At 57.5% G+C, this 24453-nt stretch overlaps 1 protein-coding gene across 2 annotated transcripts in view; it reads right to left on the bottom strand.

The window, feature by feature from the left end:
• Positions 1 to 24453, bottom strand: part of UNC13A (unc-13 homolog A) — a 127614-nt gene that overhangs the window by 5047 nt on the left and 98114 nt on the right. Inside the window, exons 36-43 of one of the 2 annotated variants that reach the window (XM_054013962.1) lie at positions 20399 to 20522; positions 13465 to 13503; positions 11171 to 11200; positions 8884 to 8940; positions 8445 to 8525; positions 7946 to 8093; positions 1359 to 1451; positions 200 to 359 (exon numbers count right to left, since the gene is read on the bottom strand). In XM_054013962.1, the coding sequence (XP_053869937.1) occupies positions 200 to 359; positions 1359 to 1451; positions 7946 to 8093; positions 8445 to 8525; positions 8884 to 8940; positions 11171 to 11200; positions 13465 to 13503; positions 20399 to 20522 (732 nt within the window). The remainder of the gene's footprint in view (positions 1 to 199; positions 360 to 1358; positions 1452 to 7945; positions 8094 to 8444; positions 8526 to 8883; positions 8941 to 11170; positions 11201 to 13464; positions 13504 to 20398; positions 20523 to 24453) is intronic. The other variant, XM_054013961.1, reaches the window with a different exon arrangement.

The raw sequence follows: 24453 nt of genomic DNA, 5'->3' as shown, positions 1-24453 counted from the left end.
CCAGCCCTAGGTGGCACTTTGAAGAGCACGGCGCCCCCTAGTGCATCAGCTGAGAGACAGCAGCACAGCCATCGCTGAATCACCCCCTCCCACGTGCAGCTCATTTTCCACTGCAGCGCAGCCCAGCCCTGCTTCGCTCATAAGATCTGGGTCTAACGGGGGAGGGGGTGGAACGGAAACGTGTGTCAAAGCCACTCACAACTGGAAGCTTTCATTGTATTTGGGGGCCCAGCTGTTGTTCTTGGACTTGGTGGCGAATTTCCTCTTCTTGTCGCTGAGATGGGGCCCGATGATGTTGACCTCGATGAAGGGCCGGAAGATGCCGGACGTCTGCCACTTGAGGTCATTAGCAGCCACGACTGCGAGAAAGGAAAGGGTGCGTCAGCTGGCGGCTTGGGGCCATGGGGAGGATGGGGGGCACTGGGAGGGCCGGAGGGAAGGGGGCAGCCCAGACCAGGCAGTGCTATCTGCTCCTGGCCTTTGGCAACTGAAATGTCAATGTGGCCACAGGTGATTCACTCCTGCCCATCCCCCAACAACCCTGGCGGCAGGGCAGCGTCCTGGGCTGGCCACGTAGGGCTATTGAAGGGGTTCGGGCATGTGCATGTCCCCAAAGAGCCAGGAGGGTACCCTTGTGTGACGAAGTGGGACTGTGCTTAATGTTTCCTCTGAATACTGTGTGTGTGCCTCAGTTTCCCCTAGGCATTTCTTAAGTCTCTAGGTGGTGGGATAAAGGCCAGTGTGCATAAATGGCACTCTGTCTCCTGGCAACTAATGGCCAGGGCCCTTCCCCCCTGCGAGGGAATAGCTAAAGATGAACAAAGAGATCAGGTGACCTCCTGGCCCGGGAAAGAGACAAAGACCAGAAAGGAGGGGCTGGAGGGCGTTTCAGTTTGGAGCTGGCTGGGGACGGGGAGTGAGTGCAGACGGGGTTGTCTGGCTCACTGGGCCCCAGAATGGACCCGGCTGAGGGGTCCTGTTCTCTGTACCTACAAGCTCTGTTTTAGACCGTGTTCCTGTCATCTAATAAACCTCTGTTTTACTGGCTGGCTAAGAGTCACGTCTGACTGCAAAGTGGGGATGTAGGACCCTCTGGCTTCCCCGCCTGGGTGGACTCACTGTGGGAAGTGCACGGAGGGGCATATGCTGAATGCTCCAAGATCAGACCCAGGAGGTGAAGCCGTGTGAGCTTCTTGCCCTGAAGACAGTCTGCTCCGAGGGAGAGGAGGCTCCCCAGAGTCCTGACTGGCTTTGTGGGGAGCAATTCCAGAGCATTGCCCGGGGACTCCGTGACACCGTGGCACCCTGCCTCCCCCCTGTGCTCAGAGCGCTGGGCATGCCCCACGCCGGGTACCAACCTTTGACAGTGACTTTGTGTTCCCCGGTGCCAGGGTGAGTGAAGAGCTCCACGTGGATCGACACCTCCCCGACCGGGTCATCCACGCCAGCTCCTGCTCCGCAACGGCAAAGCAAGGCGTGAGCCCCCCCTCCAGCTAAGCACACGGCAGGCCAAGTTGGGCCCACCCTGCTGGAGGAACCAGGTCACCAGCTTGGGCAGCGAGGAGACAACGGCTCATGGGTTCCCCGCACCACATGTTCAGCAGTGTTTTCCTGTTCCCCTTCCCGCCCACTGCCAGCGTGAGCCGGCTCGGGGGCTGTGGAGAGACAGCTGCAGCCTTCCCCTCGCTCCAAGCAGGGCCCCGGTGAAAGGAGCACGGTGGTTGTCCCATTGTCCTCACATGGCTGGAGTGTCTCCGGGGCTGTCACTACCCCGGTGCCTGGATCGTGCCTCTCACAACGTGAGGCTGCTCTCGGGTTGCACAGGAAGGCGCAACGCTAATGCCCGTGTCATGGCCAAGTTGCACCCGGCAAGGCAGTGGCAGAACCAAGCCTAGAACCCAGGAGTCCTGAGCCCGCACTTCTCCCACTCTGCTGTGCGGCGCCAGACGCCCAGGCAGCCCTGCGCACGCGACAGCCCAGCCCGCCCAGGAACTGTCTCCTCGCTGCAGAGGCTGAAAGCGTCGCCTTGCCAATGCAGTCAGAATGATGTGCAGGACCCAGCGCCCCGCCCGTCGGCCAGGGCAGGAGGGGGGTTCATGGCTCTTTTCGCCCTGAACTGTAGAAAACGGCAGAGCCCAAGCTAATTGCAATAATAAAATCGCTCTGTTATTGAGCCATACGTCACAGGGGGCAGCTCACGGCTTTGGGGACAGGACGGGACGGGCTTCATCCCCTGTAGCTCGGGCTGAGGCCGGGCCGTTGGGCAGGAGGCTGAGTGAGGGCCAATTACGACGTTTTTGTTCTTTTCTAATGAGTCCCTGGGAAGAGACTCGACTTTGGCCGCAGGAAGGTTGGGCTCAGCGAGTGAGGCTGCTCCATCCCCACCTGCTACGTGGTGCCCCGGAGTGGAGGAGGCTGCCCGTAGGGCCGGGGGGCTCCTGTCCCAGAGAGCTACCAGGGGAGAGCCCTGCTAAGGTGTGATGTTATTGACATAATCTGGGCCCATATAGAACATGTTTGCAACCGAAGTCCTGTAGTGGCACCAAATCTTGTATAAAAGGGGTCAAATGGGGCGTCTAAGACAAGGTTATGGTTTACTGGTTATAATTATGCTGTCTGTATGTGTGTATCAATTTTGTAGTTGAAGTTATGAATATTGGCTCTATACTGTCTGTATTTCAAACTTATGCTATGCTTCTGGGTGACATCCCAGACACGTTGGTGTTAGCTCTGCCTAGCCTGCTTGATGGCCCATTAAGGACCATCAGCTATACAATGGACCCATTGAGAGAAGGCAAATATGCCTTGAGACTCAGCAAAGTGTGCAGGAACTGGCCCATGTGACTCCAGACTCCATTTTGTTGTAATTTTCCACAGTAAGGACAAAGAGGTGTTCTTACACCTGGAAAAGATTATAAAAGGCTGATGCCTCATCTCCATCTGGTCTTCAATCCTGCTTCTTACCTCTGGAGGAACTTTGCTACAAACTGAAGCTCTGAACAAAGGACTGAGGACCTATCCCAGCTGGGAATGTATTCCAGAGACTTAATTTGAACCTGCAGTTTACTCCATCATTGCTACAAGCCTGAACCAAGAACTTTGTCATTCCTGTATGTAATTGATTCCATTTAACCAATTCTAGCTCTCATGTATATCTTTTTCCTTTTATGAATAAACCTTTCGATTTTAGATTCTAAAGGATTGGCAACAGCGTGATTTGTGGGTAAGATCTGATTTGTATATTGACCTGGGTCTGGGGCTTGGTCCTTTGGGATCAGGAGAACCTTTTTTCTTTTACTGGGGTATTGGTTTTCATAACAATTTGTCCCCATAACGAGTGGCCCTGGTGGTGATACTGGGAAACTGGAGTGTCTAAGGGAATTGCTTGTGTGACTTGTGGTTAGCCAGTGGGGTGAGACCAAAGTCCTCTTAGTCTGGCTGGTTTGGTTTGCCTTAGAGGTGGAAAAACCCCAGCCTAGGGCTGTAACTGCCCTGTTTTAGCAATTTGACCTGAATTGGCCCTCTCAGTTGGGTCCCGCTAGAACCGCATTGTCACATAAGGACACACAGGCAGCCCCGGAGTCAGAGCGCTCTCGCTGACGGCTCTGCTGAGCTGTGGGGGAACAGGAGGGGGGAGTCTTATCGGCTAAGCTGAGCCCACCCGTCACGTTTCACCGGGGGGCTGCTTGGATTCATCAGCCTAGATCGTGCCTGATTTTTGGCAGCAGCTTCTCCTTGACGATCCCCATCACCTCCAGTAGCCCAGAATGCCACAGTCCCAGACTAGCAGCGCACAAGCTCATGTGACCTGAGCCTACCAGCACCTCCCCAGCCCATCCCCCAGCTCCCCCACACCCTATCCTACCCCACAAAGGCTGCCTCCCTCCCCACCTTACCCCACAGGCAAAGCCTGACCTGCAAGACGGCTCACGGTCCAGACAGGGTTCCCTGGGGCTCTGCATGCAGGTGGGGGGAGGGGGAGGGTAGAGAGGCTGGGGGCAGGTGCATGATGAACAATTCAGTCCAACTGGGGAGGGTGTGGGGGGAAGACATTTAAATGGCGGCGGGGGAGGGAATCTTCCAAACCATCATGGAAAACAACCCGGGTGGAGAAGGAAAGGCTAACGCGGGAACCGTCCTGTTCTGCAGGGCTTGTGTCTGATGAGCAAAGACCATGGATCGCAGAGCCGGAGTCCCTCGCCAGCCCCAATGGGAATCCAGCTCCCCGGGATTAGGGCAAGGTACAGCCGGCTGGGGGGAGGGCGGCGGGGGGGCATTGTGCACGGGCCTGTTCTGACTTGCCTGGGTTGGTGACAGAGGAGGGGGGGCAGAAAGACGGGAGCAGTGAGACCACCTTTGAGGGGGTCCGCACTGAAGGCCCCCCCTTGTTGGGGTAGGGGTCACTCTCAGCCTCTATCCCACACAGCCACGTTGCTCATACACACAGCGTGTGCCTTGGGCCCTGTAACCTAATGACCAAATGGGTGCATGGTAGAGGATAACAGCCTACTACTGTTAACAGCTACCGGAGCTCCTCCGGTACACAAGTACAAGTGGTAGAGGTTTATGCTGCAGCACTGAAGCTGCTGGATTCAAATGACCTGTGGTGAACGGGAGGCGGCTGGCGCATACAGCTTCATCTCAAAAGGTGGAGGTGATGGGACTGGGTCCCACTGCTGCTCCAAAGGCGGTGGGGGTGGGGTGAGGGGGAACCTCTCTGGATCCATAGCCTTTGGCCCCTGCGTGCCAAACAGACGCACTCGTGTCTCTTTGTCTTTTCCCTCCAGATCTGCACCGAACTAAAACAATAACCCCCATCCCCCACCGGCCCCCGGAGTCACATGCTGAGACTCGCTCAGTCCATAAACCGAGGGAGGGAGGAGCGACCATCTCTGTGCTCAATGCAAGCATGGGAAACACACACCGCAGTGACCCCTGCACCAGGCCGAATGGCACCAACACGCGAGGGCTGGAATGCAAGTGGCAGGGCCAAGCTGCATGGGGGGGAATGGGGAAGCCCCACCCCCGCATTCTGATGCAGTCATTCCACTTGCTTAAGGCGGGCAGGACTTCTTTGCACCCGGAGCAAGGCTAGTAAGAGTCTCCGTGAGGCTGGTGAGCCACTGGCCACATCTGGGCCCCCTCGGCTCCCTTTGGAGCCCGGTGTTTACAGGCTGAGGCTGGGCTGGGCTGGCTCTGATCCCCACCTCCCACACCCTGCCCCGGCTCCATTTTCTCCCCAAAGGTTTGATCCTTGGAGGCAGTTGAGCTCCGGGAGGGAGCTCTCGGTTCCTTGCTGCAGCCATCTCATCGTGAGGGCGGGGAGGAGAAACCTCGTGCGGCTCCCCTTCACTTCCCACCCACGTGTGAGTGCTGTGAATGTCTGCGCTGGTGGGAGAGGGGGTCTGGCAGAGGCAAAATACGACCGAGCCCTTGGGTCCCTGGGATCAACGCCCAGTGACCTAGATTCACAGGCCAGAAGAGATCCCTGTGATCAGAGCACAGGCCTTAGAACATTACCCACTGATTCCTGCATCCAGCCCACAGCTTGTGCTTGAGCTAGAGATCTTAGCTAGAGCCCCCCAGTCTAGGGGTAGAGACTCCAAGCGAATCCCTCGGTAGGCTGTGCCCGTGGTTAATGACCCTCCCTGGGGCCACCTCCGCAGCGAGTCAGTGAGACACACCACGGCTGGGTTTACCCTCAGTTCGTTGGCAAGTCCGCCCACTTCAACAGGGCAAGTGCGGACTGAAGGCCAGCTCTCATCGAGTGAGGTGCCTTGGAGCATCTGGGCCTAGGAGTCTAGCCAGCGGCCAAGAAGGGACAACTTGAAGGGAGGGGAGTTGGGAAGAAGCGCCCATTTGTGGGGCCGAGGGAGGTTTGGGGTCTGGCTGGAAAGAAAGACACAGCCACCTCCTCTCTCCCCATCCCCAGCGGCTTTTAGAGCAGGCATTCCCCAGCCCTGAATGAACAGGCCCCCGTAAGCCATGTGACGCCCCCTCCCCATCCTCCCAGCTCTCCAGGCCTTTGCGCCCCAATCGGCGTTGGAGGGACTGTTACTAGCTCTGGCCGGTTGGAGGTGGGGGTGCTCAGGACGGGTGCATCAGGGTTCGGAAGTGTTAGACGTACCCTTCTCAGGATAAATTTCTTCACTAAGGGTAAACCTAATACCTTTTCCACCATGGACTAATAAAAAAGGTAAAAAGGAGAGAGACAGGGAAGAGAGAGGAAGGAGAGAAAGGAGAGAGAGAAAGAGCACATGTAAGGAAAGGCAAAGGGGAAACATTGAAAAATAGGGAGGAAAAACAACAGAGAAAGAGATCAGATCTCGCAGACAGGCGCCAGCTGCAGCTAGAGAATCCAAAACAAGACGTTACAGCGACATTGTGTTAGACAGCGGGGGGCGGGGGTGTGCTGGGAGCAGGACGCCTCCAGGAGGAGGGTCTGAGCAATTTGGGGCCAGCGTCAGCTGGGGCCCCCGTGGTCTGTGGAATTTGCCAGCAGGCGTGGGCACTGCCCTGGGTGGGAGGGGTTTTTTTTCACTGCATTGTTATTCCCGGATCCCTGGTGCCTTTGTACAGGTCGTTACTGCTGGCTGGGGGCTAATTAGCACCAATTGGGAGGGCGGTTCTGTGGACACCTGTCCAACTAGCAAATGAATCACACGATCCACCACCAGTAATGAGGCACCGGAGCCTTGTGGATGCACATGGCCCTTGCCAAGGGGAGCAGGCAGCCTTACTATCTCCCAGCACAGCCCCTTCTGCACACCCCGCTCGGCCACCAGACGGGAGGCACAGACAGGACAAACTCCCCACGACGCTTGTCAGGGCTCCCCCCAGCCCCTGCAGCGCCTGGCCGGTGCCCATGCGGACGGAGCAATGGCACACGCTGGAGGGCCTGCCTGCGCTGTTCAGCACTGGAATTCCTTCTGCTGTCTGGAGAGTCCCGTCCCTGACTCGGTTTCCCCTCCCCCAGTGGTCCAGGCCAGGGGGAGCTCCCTATGCTAACCTGAAGCAGAACAAGCCTGGATGCGAGGCAGGAACCAGGGTGGTGGCTGTGGCCTGGGAGAGGGACTGCATGTAGAGCTCCCAGTGACACAGCAGGGTTAACCCCTTCCGAGCTGGGCCCTGCACACGGGGTCCATCCCCCAGGGCTCCTGGGGCATGCGGAAAATTTTATTTAAACATTTTTGGAAGTGGCCAGTGAGTTGGAGCGCCTGGCTGGAGGCACCCGGGGCCTGATTTCTGGGGGTGCTGGTGGCCCATAACGCCAAAGGGAGCTGGGGGGCTGGGTGCCTCTGACAATCAGGCACCAGGCTGAGCTCCCAAAAGCTGCGGCACCAAAACCAGTGGCTACCTTGGGAAGGCCCCCTACTGCCCCAGCGATGCCCCGGCTGTTGGTTCCCCTGGGCCTGGAGCCCGGGCACGCAGGACGCAGCCAGCACAGCTGCTATTCCTGGGAGTCCTGCAGGATCCCTTTGCACGGCCCCCCAGATTCCCCTGCTGCGTGTGCTCCGTAGGTGCATGTAGCACTTAGAACAGGGGCCTGGCTGCCGGCCTGGGGGCTCTCGGCCCTTCTCCCTAGCGGGTGGCATAGCAGTGCCAGGGCAAAGATGCCCCGCCAGCGATGCCCCCTGCCCACCAACTCTCCAGCACCCCAGGCAGGGCAGCGGAAGGGCTGCGTCCTGTGTGTGCTGATGCCCCACTGCAGCTTGAGTCCTATTTCACTGCTACCCGAGAAGAGCAAGATGCACCCACAGCAGGTGCCCTCCCCACAGGCATGCCCGGCCCGCCGGGTGGCACCCAGTGCACTGGGCTGGGCAGGTGCCCCCATCCCGGATGCACCCAAGACATTGGGTGGAGGTACCCAGGACACCAGTCAAGCAGGTGGACGCAGCGGCGGTGGCAGCCCTGGCTGTGTGAAGGGGGCGGTGGTGTCTCTTACCCTGAGACGACTGGGTCTGCACGAAGGTTTTGATGAGCAGGTCGGTGGCCTGCGTGTACAGAGACAGGGCGTAACGCAGCGACTGCAGGTCGGGGCTCTTCTCCAGGAAGGTTTTCTTCAGCCCCACTCCTCCCGCATGGAAATATTGCTGGGGGAGGAGACGGAGGAGACCGGGTCAGGAGGGAGCCACGTGGGGTTTCTGGGCACGGGTGGGCATGGCTGGACAGCCACCCGAGGAGCCAGCATGGTGAGCAATCCACTGTGGGCACAGTCCCAGAACACCCCAGCAGGGAGGTCTCCGCTTCTCGCCCGTGCCACGGTGCTGTCATGGGCAGATGGGGCATTCTGCTGCAGTGCCCTGGCTGGATGGTGCGGGCACCTCTTATGTCGCCACTCCCAGAGACGGGGGCTTCGCCAGATTGCATTTATCCCACCCGTTAGCAGGAGGGAAAGGTGGGCAGGCAGCCGGCCAGGTGCAAGGGAGACGGCACAGATTTACCTTGATGGTGTCCAGGGCCAGCTCCACCACGGCGCACTGCTTGGGGGTCAGGCTCTTGGCCTCCTCACGCACCATGTGGTCCTGAAACGAACGAGTCACTCAGTGACAGCCAGGGCTGTATCACGCCAGTTCCCAGCCAGGCAGAGCCCGGACCGTGTGCCTGCCTCCTCCCCCCGCTCCCTCACAAAGCTGGGGTGACAGGTGATTGATGCTTTAGGGATGACAGGTGACTGATGTCTCAGTTACTAAACCGGATCCTTTTAATGGTGCCTAATTAGCCTGGTTTCTTGCTTTATATTAACGCCGTCTCTGATAAGCTAAAGAGACTTCCAGGAGCTACTCCTATATCCCGGCGTTACAATCACTGACTAATTGACCTCTGGGAAGGAGCAGCCTCACCCAGCTATTAACTAGACCCGCGCTGTCCCATTCCTTTTACCTTCAGTTTGGACAGCTGCCCCAGCTCCTTGGCCGCATTGAAGATCATCTGGGTGCCCTGCAGCGCACAAGAGAGAGAACAAATGGCAAAGAGGCTTGAAAGCGATCCTTCCCTGTGCTGGCTGGCACTAGTGCCCGGAGGAGAGAACGGCTGGCAGGGGATCGCAGGGCAGTGCGGAGGAGGGACAATACTGGGGTATAGAAATGAGAGGCAGGGGATGTGTGTGAATAGTGACCTGTGGGTTTCCCTGCACTAATTTCACCAGCTCCCCCTGCCGTGAGCAGCCAACAGGCCTGGGGCTCCGCCTGGAAGACGGACCAGCCGGCATGTGGAAAAATGGACTCACCTATATTTGTGTCAAGGAAGCAGTGAGTTGGCAGCTCTCTGCCTGGCAGGGTCCCCAGGCCCCACCCCCTGCTGGATAGCCCCAGAGACGTTTGGGACTCACGCGGACTGATGTTAATGAACGCCCCCGGAGCATCAGGCCAAATGATTTGGGGGTGGGGGGGGGGTTCGTGTGCAGTGCCCCCTCCACCCGCTGGGCTTGGAGAGTGCAAGATGCTTGCCTTCCGCCTCCCTTGCCTACTCCCACTGCACGGAGCTCGCACCCTGCCCAGAGCAGGTGTGGGCCTCTGGGGAGGAGCTCCCAGAGGGTGCACTGGCCTAACCCGACTCGCTGGTTACAGCAACAGCTGCTCTCCCTGGCGCCCCGGGCAGGCCCCCGGTGGCTGCACTGGCCAGGCACGACTCTGGGCAAGAGGGGTGGAGTCCTTCCCTCCCTGACCTGCAGGCTGCTGAAGGGCTTTTCAAAGGGGGCCTAAGAGACGAGCCCTGGCCCCCGCCTGGATGGCCCCCCAGGACACTCGCTCACCTTCTGTGGCCTACAAGGTGCCTGTCAGCCCCCCAGCGCATCTGAGTCACGATCTGACCCCCTGCCGCAGCATCCCCACCCCGGCTCCTGATTCTGACGTGCGTGAGTCCAACGTTCGCCCCTAACCCCCCAGGACCAACACGTGGGGCTCAGGGTGGGGGCAGGGAGGTCAGAGAGACAGTCTGACACCCACCTCACTTCCCCCCTCCCCTCCGTCCCCACAGAGCAACGAGCCAGAGAGGGCAAAGGAAGAGAGAACATTTAAACAGGAAAGGAGCGAGAGTGGGTGACGCGGGGCGGAGACATACAGGGGCTGGGAGGCGACACACAGGTGACAGGTTCCAGACGGGAGGAGGACGGTCCAGCTTGCTGAGTTTTCAGGGACCAGCCTGGGCCCCGTGGGAGCCCTAAGGGGCTGTGTGATGCTCACGTCTCTGAGCGTCCTGCCTGCCTCCCCGACACCAGTTCTGTGCTATGGGCTCCTGATGCCAGTTTGGAACGGGCACCCCTGGGCCACGCGCCGGTCGACAGGTTCATCAGAGCTGGGGCTCGTGAAAGCTGACATCCCTTGGGCGGGGGGGAGGGGATCTCAGAGGGAACGGTCCCCCCCCCCCCAGTGCCCCTTTCAAAGGGCTGCTCCCCTCAGCCCCTCGCAACAAAGGAAGCCCAGCCCAGCCAGGCCTGGGGTGAATCAGGCTGCGGCTTGCACGTGGCAGGGTGGGCAGAAGTCACTGCTCTCGGGCCCAGCTCACAGTCCGCAGGGCCCCCATGGAGCAGCTGAAGGAACGGCAACAACCTCCCTAGCGCCTCCCAGAGCCCTTCGCTCCCCCCCCAGTGACTGACAAACCCAGCTGCCCGTCCAGTGCCCCGGGGGGGGGGGGGGAACTAGGGCACCGCCCGAAAGTGGCTCACACTGAGTCAGAGCCAGGAATGACTCCTGACCACCAGTCCCCTGCTCTAACCACTAGGCCTCGCCCCTCCCAGAGCCAGGCAAGAACCCAGGTGTCCTGACCCCCAGTCTCCTGCTCTAACCACTAGGCCTCGCCCCTCCCAGAGCCAGGCAAGAACCCAGGTGTCCTGACCCCCATCTCCTGCTCTAACCACTAGACCCCACTTCTTTCTGCAGAGTTTGGATTGCTGGGCGAGCAGGGCCTAGTCCTGCATATACACCCTGCCCCAGTCAACAATGTTTCCATAGCCCTTGGCAGCAGATGGGCCCCCATTAACCCTCCTGTGCCGGCCTCACACCCCAGCATGCAGGCAGGTCAGTGAGCTGAGCCCCAGTCAGCAGAGAGCTCGACAAGACACTGTCCCTGGGGGGCACAGGACGGGGCAGGGGGGTGAGAAAACAACAGCAAGAGGCACAGAGGAGAGAGAGCAAAACCAAGCAGGCTTAGAATAAAAGAGTCTCCTTACATCCGTGTGACTGGGCAGCTTCACCCTGCTCTGGAGAGAGAACAGCATGGGATATAGTTATCAGCGTCAGCAAAGCGACCCGGCCAAGGACGGCCCCAGCCCCCGGAGCACGTCACCAGGGCCAAGCCCACCAGCCCGAGTGGGATCGGACCCCGTGTCCTCGCCTCTAGACGCAGCAAGAGTTGGGCCCAATTCTTTGCTGGGGTAAATTGGTGCTGTTTGTGTTGGCGCCAGGGCACGCCAGCAGAGGAGCTGGCCCATGGTGCTCACAGAGTTTTGGTCCACCCCCGCAATGGCTCCGTTGGCTGCTTGCAGACTTTAGGAAATACCTGTGATGAGGCCATCAGTTCTCATGCAGCCCCACCTGCAAGAGTGTGATGGCAGCTGCAGGAGGCAGACTACGCTGCCCCCCCCCCCATCACAGGTATTATGGGGCTCCGTTTGCTTTCCTGGGGTGAGTAGGGGGGAGCACCTGATGACGATATCCTTCCAGGGTCTCCAAGCCCTGTACAAGGCACTAACCCACCAACCTCTCACTACTTGTAGCCGTGTTTTACTACTGGGGAAACTGAGGCACACAGCAAGGCCGTGGCTTGCTCGAGATCACATGGCAAATCAGTGGCAGAGCTGAAAAGAGCCCAGGAGTCCTGGCTCCCCGCCCCCTGCTGCTGCCCTCCCCAGCCCAGGTGAATGTTTCCGGGCACTCCACAGAGCCAGCGAAGAGCTGCGCCCACGGGCAGTGGTACTGTCACTCACGCTAGGGAGCTGGCTAGCCAGGGCTCCTGTGCTTTAGACAAAACCCATTGCAGGTGGGCATGAAAAGCCAGGCCAGGCCTGATCTACCCCTGTCCCAGTGAGGGGCGCGATTTACCACCTGGGCTACGGCCTGCTGGGCAGAGCAAGCGTTCGGAGGACCTGGATTTCTGTGCCCGCCCGGAGTGGACACTTCTCGGCATCTGCTCCCATGCACAGCGGAGTGCCACAGGACTCCTGCCTTCCTCGCCTTGACGCTACAGGAGCTGCTACCGGCTAGCCGGCCTCAGGAGCAGAAAGGTTCCCCCACCTCAATATGGCATCAAATAGCCCCTCTGCTATGTGCGCACGCACACGCACGCACACGCGCACGCACACACGCGCACGCGCACGCACACACTCTCTCTCTCCCAACCCAACGCATGCTGCTCCACAACTGGCCAGTTTACTACAGCAGACAGCAGCTCACTTCACAATGGCCTTGCCTGCCACTGCCGGCACATCGGGCCCTGCCGGGCGTGTGCCGCTGGGCTCACTGGAGGTGCATCGGCCCTAGCATTCCACAGAGGATGGCTTTACTGCCTTTCCCCCAAAGCCCCAGGGTTCCTCATTCTCCATGGGCGGGCGGCTCTGTCCCCTCTAACCATAGGAGCCAGACCATGAAATCCACAGGAAGGGTAGGGCTGGGCTGTGGTACAGCCACACAGATGCCTTGCTAGTGCCACAGCTGGGCCGACCCCCCTGCGGCTCATCTGACCTGCAGCACACCTGGCTCTCTGCACCCACCTGCTCTGCTCCAGTTCCCGGGGACCAGGCTCCCCAGGCCACGGCAAGACACCGCCTTCCCAGCCTGGACGCCACATGCATGGGTATCCCCAGCCCACCCGAGATACACAGACTCCCCCCAAAACACCTACCCGTGTAACTGCTCATGCACACAAACATCCCCGGGCAATACAGACCCAGACAACACAACACACAACTACACCTCTGTACGACAACACACACACGCACAATGCACATCCGGACGACACAACATGTGAAGCACGATACCCAGGTCCCCAGGCAATAGGCAGCCGGGCTGGCAGACTGATTTGAGCTGGGGAGGGGTGGGGGCAGGGCCGGCTTTAGGAAGTGCGGGGCCCGATTCGAACAGTTTCGACAGGGCCCCAACAGGGATGACTAAAAAAAAAAACAAACAAAAAAAAACACGTAAAAAAACCCACATGGGGCTTGTACTCACCAGGCCGCGCTCCTAGTCTTTGGCGGTGGGTCCTTCACTCACTGCACTGAAGGACCCGCCGCCAAAGACCCGGAGCGAGTGAAGGACCCGCCGCCAAAGACGTGGAGCGCTGCCAGGTGAGTAAAAATTAAAAAGGCGCCTCTAGCCAGGGAAGGGATTCTCTGCCACTTGTCCCCCACTCTTAGGCACGGGGCCCGATTCAGGGGAATTGGTGGAATTGGCCTAAAGCCGGCCCTGGGTGGGGGTGGGGCGATACACGGCTAGCGCAGACAGTCAAAGAAGCCAGAGTGCTAGTTACCTTCTCTGTCCCCTTGCCGTGTTTTCTCAAGAGCGTCCCCTGCAGAAACAACGTCAGAAGTCGATCAATGGTCCAGAGAGGTGCGAGTGTGCAGGGGTGTGTGTGTGTGTGTGTGATCATTCGCTGGAGGGGAAGGATGCACTGACTGACCCTCCCCACCCCCCCTTCCCTCACAGCCTGGGGGGCTTTGGCAGCTGGGGATACACAAGGGGAGGGAATGCCAAAGGAGGACATATGGCTGCTTCTCGCAACCTTCCCATCCTGGGCTAGTCCCAGGCCTAACCTATGACGGTGACGGTGGGGGTGTGGCTGGGGGTGTTTTTTGGGGGGGGCCTCAGGCTCCTCCCCAGCAATCCGAGGGGGAAGCCTAGCGCCCAGGCAGCTTGGCAGGGCGCTTGACACACAGCAGCATGGCAGCTGCGCGTTCTCGCCCCAGAGCCTTGGCAGGATGGGCACGGATTGGCATTGAAATAGGCCGGGCCCTGCCCTGGGAGCCCAGCGGGTGTCTTCCCACAGGGCCCTTCCCTGCAGTGACAATACCTTGCCCGTCACTGCCTTAAGGCGGGGTCAGGCTCCTAACTCCGAGGGATTCGCGGCCCGAGGTCAGGCCCCAGCTGTCACTCTGCCCCGGTCCCTGCTGCTCGGGGAGGCTGACGGGTCTGTGGGAGGGGGTAGAGTGGATCGGGGGCACATCCCACCTGCCTGCTAGGCCTCTCCCACTGTGGGCCCCTGGAGGTGATCGTGGCATTGGACACAGCAAGGTAACAGTGCTGGGTGGTGATGCTTTTACAGCCAGCTAAAAAGGAGGGGAGAAGGCAGGGGTCCCAGCTGGTGAAGGTGGAGGGGGGCGTGCCCATTCCCAGCAAAGGGGCGAGCTGCCAGATTCCTGCAGGAGTGTCCTTCGAAAGAGGTTTCACAGCAGCACGGCTGGGATCATGCAAGACACCACAGCTGAGCTGGGGCAGCAGAGAGAGGGCAGTGGGGAGGTGGGCATCCAGAAAGGACAAAAATCCCCAGGCGGGATGGGGGCCCAGGAATCCACACTGCTGTACAGTGGGGGGAGCTGGAGAAGCCAAGCAGCAGAGGTCACATCGCCCTTGCAGGCGCCCTGCCCTGAGTGGCCTGCCCAGGACGGGGGGACACAAGCCGAAGGCGGCCTGCACTAGGCATTCTTCTCTCTGGAGCTCCCTAGCAGAGAGCAGGCAGGGGGCCTGTGCCCATGCTGTAGGCCAGGTACCGCCTGCCTGGCCTCCGCTCAGGGTCTTTAACCAGCCAGCTACCCCATCTCGTGCAAAGCTCCTCTTCCTACCCTAGCGACGGCGAGCCCCAGACGGACAACGGCGAGTCGCTCGGACGCAAGGTCATCCCCTTTAGAGAGCTACAGTCTCAGGGGGAGGATCAGCCCTGCACCGTCACCATCTCCTCCGCAGCTGAACAGCTAATGCCACAATTTGGTAGGACCCACCCAAAACACCAAGGGCTCTCGGCCTGCTGGCTGTGCCTAGCACTGGCTGCCTCTCCGGGGGAGAACTAGGCTCCATGTGCGGACCTGGGCTGGATCCCACACTGCAGGGACTAAACCTGAATAAGCGTCTCAAAGTCCAGCGGAAAGAAAAGGGGACAAGGGGGGAATTCAGCACGGCAGGGGGCCGAAAAAGCTGTCTAGTCACAAAACAATATTAAGGGCATTAAAATGCCTGACACCGAACAGCCCTTCGCTAGTAGCATTTCCGACGCCCTCGCGAGCCCCAGACACTCACTATTAAAGCCTTCCAGCTCCCACGTCCCCGGGTGACAGGGCTGCGCACTGAGCCAGCGGCAGAGCTGAGGAGGGAACCCAGGCGTCCTGGTTCCCAGTCCCCTGCTCTAACCACTTGAGGCCATTGCCTGTGAAACGGAAGAACTGACAGTGCGCTTTGAACAGGCACCGCTGACTGAAAGGTCAGGCGCTGGGCCTTGTGAACATCTGCTCAGAGGACAAGCGCGTGTAGGGCACCTATTTAAGCGCACTCGATTCACTCTCAGTGATCCTTCGCTCCAGAATAACCCCTAGGAGAGCCCTTACATTTCCATTCAGACGCAGCTCAGTCTCGTCACCCACCTAGGGAAACCGAGGCACGACGAGGGGCAGTGCCTCGCCCAAGGTCAAACGGACTGTCAGTGGCAGAGCGGGGAAGAGCTGCCAGGGAAGCCTGGTTCTCACTCCCACGCTCTGAGCGGCAACCTAGGCCTCGCCCAGCCTGGTTTGCTAGTGATTGAAACACTGCTACCCGTTTGCCTTCCCCGCACCCTCTGGGCCAGGGAACACAGAGGGGTTCAGTGCAGGAGTTCACACAGCCCCTCCCCCCAACCCCATCCCACTCCACGCTGCTCTGAACACCAGCTGGACTGCAACCCTGCAGTGCCTGGGGCCCCCAGGGTCAAGGTTCCCGCCCCCCAGCCCTCTCTGCATCACCCCAGTCCCCAGACTCACCCCCTTCTCCTACAGGACAGAGACCAGAGACACGGGTTGCTGACAGACCAAAGGGGCGTCACGCCAAGCCCCAGAAGAGGATGGAAAGGGCTCTTTGTTAGGAGTTGCAGGACAGTCCCTTAAATAGAGATGGGCCGTTGCTGGGCTGCTGGGGCCTGAGAGGGAACCAGTCCCTTAGCCCCAGTGCAGCACACGGCAAAGAAACCCACCAAAGCCCCCGCCAAGGGGCTTGTGGGCACGAGAATGCAGGTCCCATCACGGCCTCCATCACTAGGGCACCAGCCTGCTGCTGACGCTGGTCGGAGGAGCTGTCCCTAGGGACCCCACATCTCTTCCTTCCACCCCCTTCTCCCTGCCACATTGTCCCCCGACTGGATCCAGCCACGGTGAGTTTCCACGGTGCTGCCCGGCGCCTGGGGGACAGGCTCGCCCTACAGATCTGGGCACAGGAGGCGGACAAGGAGCAGCTGAGCAACAGGGGGTGACAGAGGTGGGGTCACTAGAGGAGGGAGCGGGGGGGGGGGCAGGGAGAGGGCGCGGGCAGCCACACAAGACAATAACCGGCTGAGATCAGAACTGACACACAGCAGACAGACAGACAGACAGACAGGGAGCTGCCGTACTTACAATCATCTGCCATTGTGAGGGGAGCGGAACAATTGGAGAGAACAACCGTCACATGAGTGTCACGCACACCCGCCTTCCTGCCTCCCCTGTCCCCCACGGCCGGCCTCACCACCGCCAAACGCCGGGCCCACTCCCCCCATGCACCCCCCAGGAATAAACCCCCGGCAGACCCAGAGCGCCAGGGCGCAAGGGGCTGAGCTGGGGAAATCCCCAGTGATGGGGACTCTGGAGAGGGAGGATCCCCATCGATGGGAACTAGAGGCGGGGAGCCCCGGTGATGGGGACTCTGGAGATGGGGGGGGAGGATCCCTGGTGACAGGGACTAGAGGGGGGGATCCCCAGCAATGGGACTCTGGAGATGGGGGATCCCTGGCGAGAGGGACTCTGGAGCGGGAGGATCCCCAGCAATGGGAACTAGAGGGGAGATCCCCGGCGACGGGGACTCTGGAGATGGGGGGGATCCCTGGTGATGGGGACACTGGAGGGGGGGGGACCCCCAGTGACAGGGACTCTGGAGAGGTGACTACAGCAGACCAGGAATAATAAAGCCAGCAGCAACCAAAACATGCCCCCTCCCCCATACCGCTGTCCCTCCCTAGTGCCACAAGCAATCCCACCCGGCCCCATTCCCCCCCCCCCCCCCCCCCCCCGTGCCCCGCGGTCAGAGAACGGCGGCCATCGCACAGGCTGATCTCCCTCCTCCCTATTTCTTTTTGCTGAGCCGGTGGGGCCCAGACCCCAACTCCTGGCCCAGCGCCCAGCCTCGTCCCGGCTGTCTCTGGGGAGGGCAGGCTCTCTGCCCGAGGAACGGTGACAAGGAACTCAGCAGAATCCGTGCGATACACACGTGATGGGGGGGAGCCCTGCTGAGCGGGTCACGTCATAGCGGGCAGGGCCGAGGGATGATTAATGACCCCAGCTGAGGATGGACCAGGCCGACCTAGCGCATCTTCTCCATCTCGGTCCCACCAGGCTCCCTGCGCTGGGGAGCATGGACTTCCGCCCCAGCAGCCAGGATCCCCCCCTCTTCCGCTGATAGGGCCTTATTGGACCTTCAAAACACTAGTGTGTGTGCATGTGTGTGTGTGTGTGTGTGTGCGTGCATGTGCGCGCATGTGTGTGTGTTGGGGGAACCAGGTCCATTATGGACTGGGACATCCCACTCCAGAAGGGGTGTTCTCAACCTCACAATAAAGGGCTCTGAACAAAAGGAAAACACGGAGCAATCTAACCCCCTATGAGGCCTTTAGAATAAATCAGCCCTTGCCCTGCGTCTCAACGGTGCCAGAGGCAGAGCCCCCTGCTCCTCAAGGAGATAAGCCTGTGGCCATGTCCACTGCTCCCAAGCTGTAGCTAACAATGGCTGAATCACCGCCTTTCATTCTGAAAATGCCCAACACTCGTCTTAAACTACCATAGTCAAGCAGGGCTCACTCAACGCTAAAGTGCAGCCGCCTCTGGAGTGTAACATGGCCGCTGTTTAACAGCGCACAGCAACGCTATGCACAGGTGTAGTCAGGAGGTGGGGAATTTCAGATCCAAGTGAAAGTGCAATGCCGAAACTCAGCAGCATACCGGGCTTATCCCCATGGGCTTCCAAAATGCCCCCTGGGGTCCTTAACAAGCGACCTCCAGCAGGACAGGCCTCCCTGGCCTCCCACTGATCAACACTGACCTCCAGCCACCACCACTCCCTGCACCATTCTGGGGTTGTCTTACGGGTCCCCCAGATGCAGACGGAGCAAGCTGGGCTCTGGTTAGCTGTGACAAGAACACAGTCTGCGATGCCAGTTTGAGGGTGGCTGAGCTAAATGCGTGCGGGGCTGACTCACGGCGGCGCCGCAGCTTGGCAGCGGAAAGCAGCCTCTGATGCCGAGGGAAGGGGATTCCATGGCATTCTGCTGCCTGGGTTCCTGTGACTCACGGCCCCTCAAAATATCCCGCCCTCAGCTTGCTGGAGAGCCAGTTCCCAGCACAGCAGCGGTGGCAGCGGAGCCGTAGGAGTGACTCGGGAGTGGCGGAGAGCAGCCGGCTGGAAGGCCAAAACACGCCTCTGAGAGGGATTTGTGCATCTGTTTGTCTGTGCAGATCTCCCCGGGGAGCCGCTGTGAGCCCCTGCGGCAGGCTCCCCAGGAGTGAAAATCTCCCATTATCTGGGACACTAAAGCTAGACTAGGAAATTCCCCTGCAAAAAGCTGCATGAAAGTTAAGTGGATGGGCCAGCAGCCTTCTCAGGAAACCTCAGCAGCCTGTTTCCATTGAAGGGGAAACCTGCCCAAAGCCTGCAGAACGCCTGGAAATTGAAAGGAAAAGCGCCGGTCAAATGGGGCAGCAGGCCCGGTCCCTCTGGCCTCGGTTCTCAGTCGCTGCACTTGGGATCAGGAGGGAGGGGGAATGAAGGGGACTTGAAGCCATCTTTGCACTTCGGGGGGCAGTTCAGGGGCTTCTCCAGCCCCTGGGGTTCATTAGAGCAGCGCAGCGGCGTTTCCTGACACTGCTTCCCACAGCTGGAGGAAAGAGCTCCCCGGCTCTCCCCCCAATCCACCCCTTGCCCCAGGGCTGCGAGCACGGCCTACTCCAGGGGCATCTCTGGGGGCTCTTTATACCTACCTTACGGGACCTTTATGCAAAACGTGGAAAACCTCAGAGGCCCCCAGGAAGCCCCCTGCAAATGCCCCCACCCCATCCCCTTTCCTTCCCCACCCCCGCCCTGGGACGACCCAACCCGATGTTCTGTCCCCCACGCCCTCTGCCAACCTCGCAGAGAGGCCGATGCCCAGAAGCGCCAACGGATGCTAAGAGGAGCCCCCTTTGCCCTAAGCAGCATGAGCAGCTCTTGGAGAGGGGACAAAGTCAGGGAGCCGTGGCAGATCAGGGTGCCCTCCTGCCTGGCACCCCACACTTAGAGGAAGGGGGGCACCCAGGGCCGGTGCAAGGAAGTTTCGCGCCCTAGGTGAAACTTCCACCTTGTGCCCCCCTCCCCCCAGCCCTGCGGCAGCACCCCGCCCCCCCCGCCCTGAGGCGCTCCCCCCCGCGGCAGCCTCCGCCCCCCCCCCGGGGAGCCGTATGGCAGCTCCCCACCCCAGCTCACCTCGGCTCCGCCTCCTCCCCGAGCACATCGCCCCCGCCCTAATTCTCCTCCCCTCCCAGGCTTGCGGTGCCAAACAGCTGATTGGTGCTGCAAGCCTGGGAGGCTGGAGAAGTGGAGTGGTGACCGCGCGCTCGGAGAGGGGGCGTAGGAACGATGTAAAAAAAAATTGGGGGCACCACTTTTTGGTGCCCCCAAATCTTGACGCCCTAGGCAACCGCCTAGTTTGCCTTAATGGTAGCACCGGCACTGAGGGCACCATGGTTTTGCTGCTGAAGTGGGAGGCCTGACTTCCTGCCTCCATGTGCCATGGTATGTCCCGTGGAGGGGCCCTCGCTGCGCACGCTGGGCCAGGGCAGAGAGGTGAGATGGGGACACGCTGCTCCAGCCAGACCCTTATTCCCAGGTGTCGTTCGGGGCATTTCAACGCTGGGGGAGTTCCCTCCCCCGCCAGAGTGATCTGGAAACGTCCTGGGCAGGGGAAGGTGGAGCTGAGCCCCTCATTCCGCGAATGAGCTCTGGAGCTAGCGAGCTCAAGCGCGCTCTGGATGAAGCGCCGCCCCACTAAGCGTGCGGTGCCCAGGCTTACGCGGTGCCCAGGCTCACGCGGTGCCGGGAACTCCGGAGCAGACCGCCTCCAGCTGAGCTTCCGCCGCGCCAGGCCTATCCCGGAGCCCAGGGGAGGGTGCCCATGTGTCCCTCCCTCCCTGCCCATCATGTCCCGGCTCCCGCCCCCTGGGACTCACTGTCTGGTCGGTGAGCGGCGGGAGGACGATGGTCTTCTCCATGGTGTTCATCACCAGCTTCCAGAGCTCCTTCAGCACCCGCTTCAGCACCGTCTTCTCGCAGATCTTGGCGAAGAGAGTCAGGCTGGGAACAGAACCGGGGAGGGAGAGGATGGACTTGGGCTGTGGGCATGTCACCCGCCCCCCACCTACAGAGCCCCTACACACACACACACACACACACACACAGCCCCTACACACACACACACACACAGCCCCTACACACACACCCTACACACACACAGAGCCCCTACACACACAGAGCCCCCCCCAAAGTCCCTACACATCGCTATACACACACACACACACACACACACACACACCATTAAAAAGGTTGCAGAGCAGTTTTTAAACTAGGAGATGGGGGAAAGCCGACTGCTGCAGAGGAGCATGTGGCTCGGACAGAGACTTCTCGTAGGGGAGAGTCTAATGATCGAGAATCCCCAGGTTACAGTCAGGAGCAGAGGATGGAGGATAATAAACATTCACATAAAAAAGAATCTGATACATCAGAAAAGGGCAGACAAATAAACAGTGACAAGTTTTTAAGGTGCTTGTACACAAATGCTAGAAGTCTAAATAATAATAATTAATGGAGATATCCCATCTCCTAGAACTGGAAGGGACCTTGAAAGGTCATTGAGTCCAGCCCCCTGCCTTCACTAGCAGGACCAAATACTGATTTTGCCCCAGATCCCCAAGCGGCCCCCTCAAGGACTGAACTCACAACCCTGGGTTTGGCAGGCCAATGCTCAAACCACTGAGCTATCCCTCCCCCCCTCAGTTCAATAAGATGCGTGAACTAGAGTGCCTCGTGATAAAGGAGAATATTGATATAATAGACATCACTGAAACCTGGTGGACTGAGAGCAATCAATGGGACACAATCATTCCGGGGTACAAAATATATTGGAAGGACAGAACAGGTCGGGGGGGGGAGTGGCACTGTATATGAAAAAATGTAGAATCAAATGAAGTAAAAATCTTAAGTGAATACACATGTTCCATAGAATCTCTATGGATAGTAATTTCATGCTCTAATAAGAATATAACATTAGGGATCTACTATAGACCACCTGACCGGACGGTGATAGTGATGATGAAATGCTAAGGGAAATTAGAGAGGCTATCAAAATTAAGAGCCCAATAATAGTGGGGGATTTCAATTATCCCCATATTGACTGGGAACATTTCACTTCAGGACGAAATGCAGAGATAAAATTTCTCGATACTTTAAATGACTGCTTCATGGAGCAGCTGGTACGGGAACCCACCAGGGGAGAGGCAACTCTAGATTTAGTCCTGAGTGGAACGCAGGAGCTGGTCCAAGAGGTAACTATAACAGGACCACTTGGAAATAGTGACCATAATACAATAGCATTCAACATCCCTGTGGTGGGAAGAACATCTCAACAGCCCAACACTGTGGCATTTAATTTCAAAAAGGGGGAACTATGCAAAAATGAGGGGGTTAGTTAAACAGAAGTTAAAAGGTACAGTGACTAGATTGAAATCCCTGCAAGCTGCATGGGTGCTTTTTAAAAGACACCATAATAGAGGCCCAATTTCAATATATACCCCACATTAAGAAACACAGTAAAAGAACTAAAAAAGAGCCACCGTGGCTTAACAACCATGTAAAAGAAGCAGTGAGAGATAAAAAGACTTCCTTTAAAAAGTGGAAGTCAAATCCTAGTGAGGCAAATAGAAAGGAGCATAAACACTGCCAAATTAAGTGCAAGAATGTAATAAGAAAAGCCAAAGAGGCGTTTGAAGAACAGCTAGCCAAAAACTCCAAAGGTAATAACAAAATATTTTTTAAGTACATCAGAAGCAGGAAGCCTGCTAAACAACCAGTGGGGCCCCTTGATGATCGAGATATAAAAGAAGCGCTTAAAGATGATAAAGTCATTGTGGAGAAACTAAATGGATTCTTTGCTTCAGTCTTCACGGCTGAGGATGTTAGGGAGATTCCCAAACCTGACAAATCTGAGTAACTGTCATAGGTTGAAGTGTCACTAGAGGAGGTTTTGGAATTAATTGATAAACTTAACATTAACAAGTCACTGGGACCAGATGGCATTCACCCAAGAGTTCTGAAAGAACTCAAATGTGAAGTTGCGGAACTATTAACTCAGGTTTGTAACCTGTCCTTTAAATCGGCTTCTGTACCCAATGACTGGAAGATAGCTAATGTAACGCCAATATTTAAAAAGGGCTCTAGAGGTGATCCCGGCAATTACAGACCAGTAAGTCTAATGTCTGTACCGGGCAAATAAGTCGAAACAATAGTTAAGAATAAAATTGTCAGACACACAGACGAACATAAACTGTTGAGCAATAGTCAACATGGTTTCTGTAAAGGGAAATCGTGTCTTACTAATCTATTAGAGTTCTTTGAAGGGGTCAACAAACATGTGGACAAGGGGATCCAGTGGACATAGTGTACTTAGATTTCCAGAAAGCCTTTGACAAGGTCCCTCACCAAAGGCTCTTACGTAAGTTAAGCTGTCATGGGATAAAAGGGAAGGTCCTTTCATGGACTGAGAACTGGTTAAAAGCTCGGGAACAAAAGGGTAGGAATTAATGGTAAATTCTCAGAATGGAGAGGGGTGTTCCCCAAGGGTCAGTCCTCGGACCAATCCTAGTCAACTTATTCATAAATGATCTGGAGAAAGGGGTAAACAGTGAGGTGGCAAAGTTTGCAGATGATACTAAACTGCTCAAGATAGTTAAGACCAAAGCAGACTGTGACGAACTTCAAAAAGATCTCACAAAACTAAGTGACTGGGCAACAAAATGGCAAATGAAATTTAATGTGGATAAATGTCAAGTAATGCACATTGGAAAAAATAACCCCAACTATACATATAATATGATGGGGGCTAATTTAGCTACAACAAGTCAGGAAAAAGATCTTGGAGTCCTTGTGGATAGTTTTCTGAAGATGGCCACGCAGTGTGCAGAGGCGGTCAAAAAAGCAAACAGGATGTTAGGGATCATTAAAAAGGAGATAGAGAATAAGACTGAGAATATATTATTGCCCTTATATAAATCGATGGTACGCCCACATCTCGAATACTGTGTACAGATGTGGTCTTCTCATCTCAAAAAAGATATACTGGCACTAGAAAAGATTCAGAAAAGGGCAACTAAAATGATTAGGGGTTTGGAACGGGTCCCATATGAGGAGAGATTAAAGAGGCTAGGACTCTTCAGCTTGGAAAAGAGGAGACTAAGGGGGGATATGATAGAGGTGTATAAAATCATGAGTGACGTGGAGAAAGTGGATAAGGAAAAGTTATTTACTTATTCCCATAATACAAGAACGAGGGGTCACCAAATGAAATGAATAGGCAGCAGGTTTAAAACAAATACAAGGAAGTTCTTCTTCACACAGCACACAGTCAACTTGTGGAACTCCTTACCTGAGGAGGTTGTGAAGGCTAGGACTATAACAGCGTTTAAAAGAGAACTGGATAAATTCATGGTGGTTAAGTCCATTAATGGCTATTAACCAGGATGGGTAAGGAATGGTGGCCCTAGCCTCTGTTTGTCAGAGGGTGGAGATGGATGGCAGGAGAGAGATCACTTGATCATTGACTGTTAGGTTCAGTGCCTCTGGGGCACCTGGCATTGGCCACTGTTGCTAGACAGGATACTGGGCTGGATGGACCTTTGGTCTGACCCAGTACGGCCGTTCTTATGTTCACACAGACACACACACACACAGCCCCTACACACACACACACACACAAAGTCCCTACACATCGCTACACACACACCATGCCCCTACACACACACACACACACACACACACAAAGTCCCTACACATCGCTACACACACACCATGCCCCTACACACACACACACACACACACACACAAAGTCCCTACACATCGCTACACACACACCATGCCCCTACACACACACACACACACACACACACACACACACACACACACACACACACACAATGCCCCCCCCCACTCTCCAGGACTCTCCCACAGACACCCC

Source organism: Malaclemys terrapin, chromosome 24 (genome assembly GCF_027887155.1).
Source record: "Malaclemys terrapin pileata isolate rMalTer1 chromosome 24, rMalTer1.hap1, whole genome shotgun sequence".
Lineage (NCBI taxonomy): Eukaryota > Metazoa > Chordata > Testudines > Emydidae > Malaclemys > Malaclemys terrapin.
Note: the sequence above shows the minus strand (reverse complement) of the source record. Positions and strands in the feature narration are given on the sequence as shown.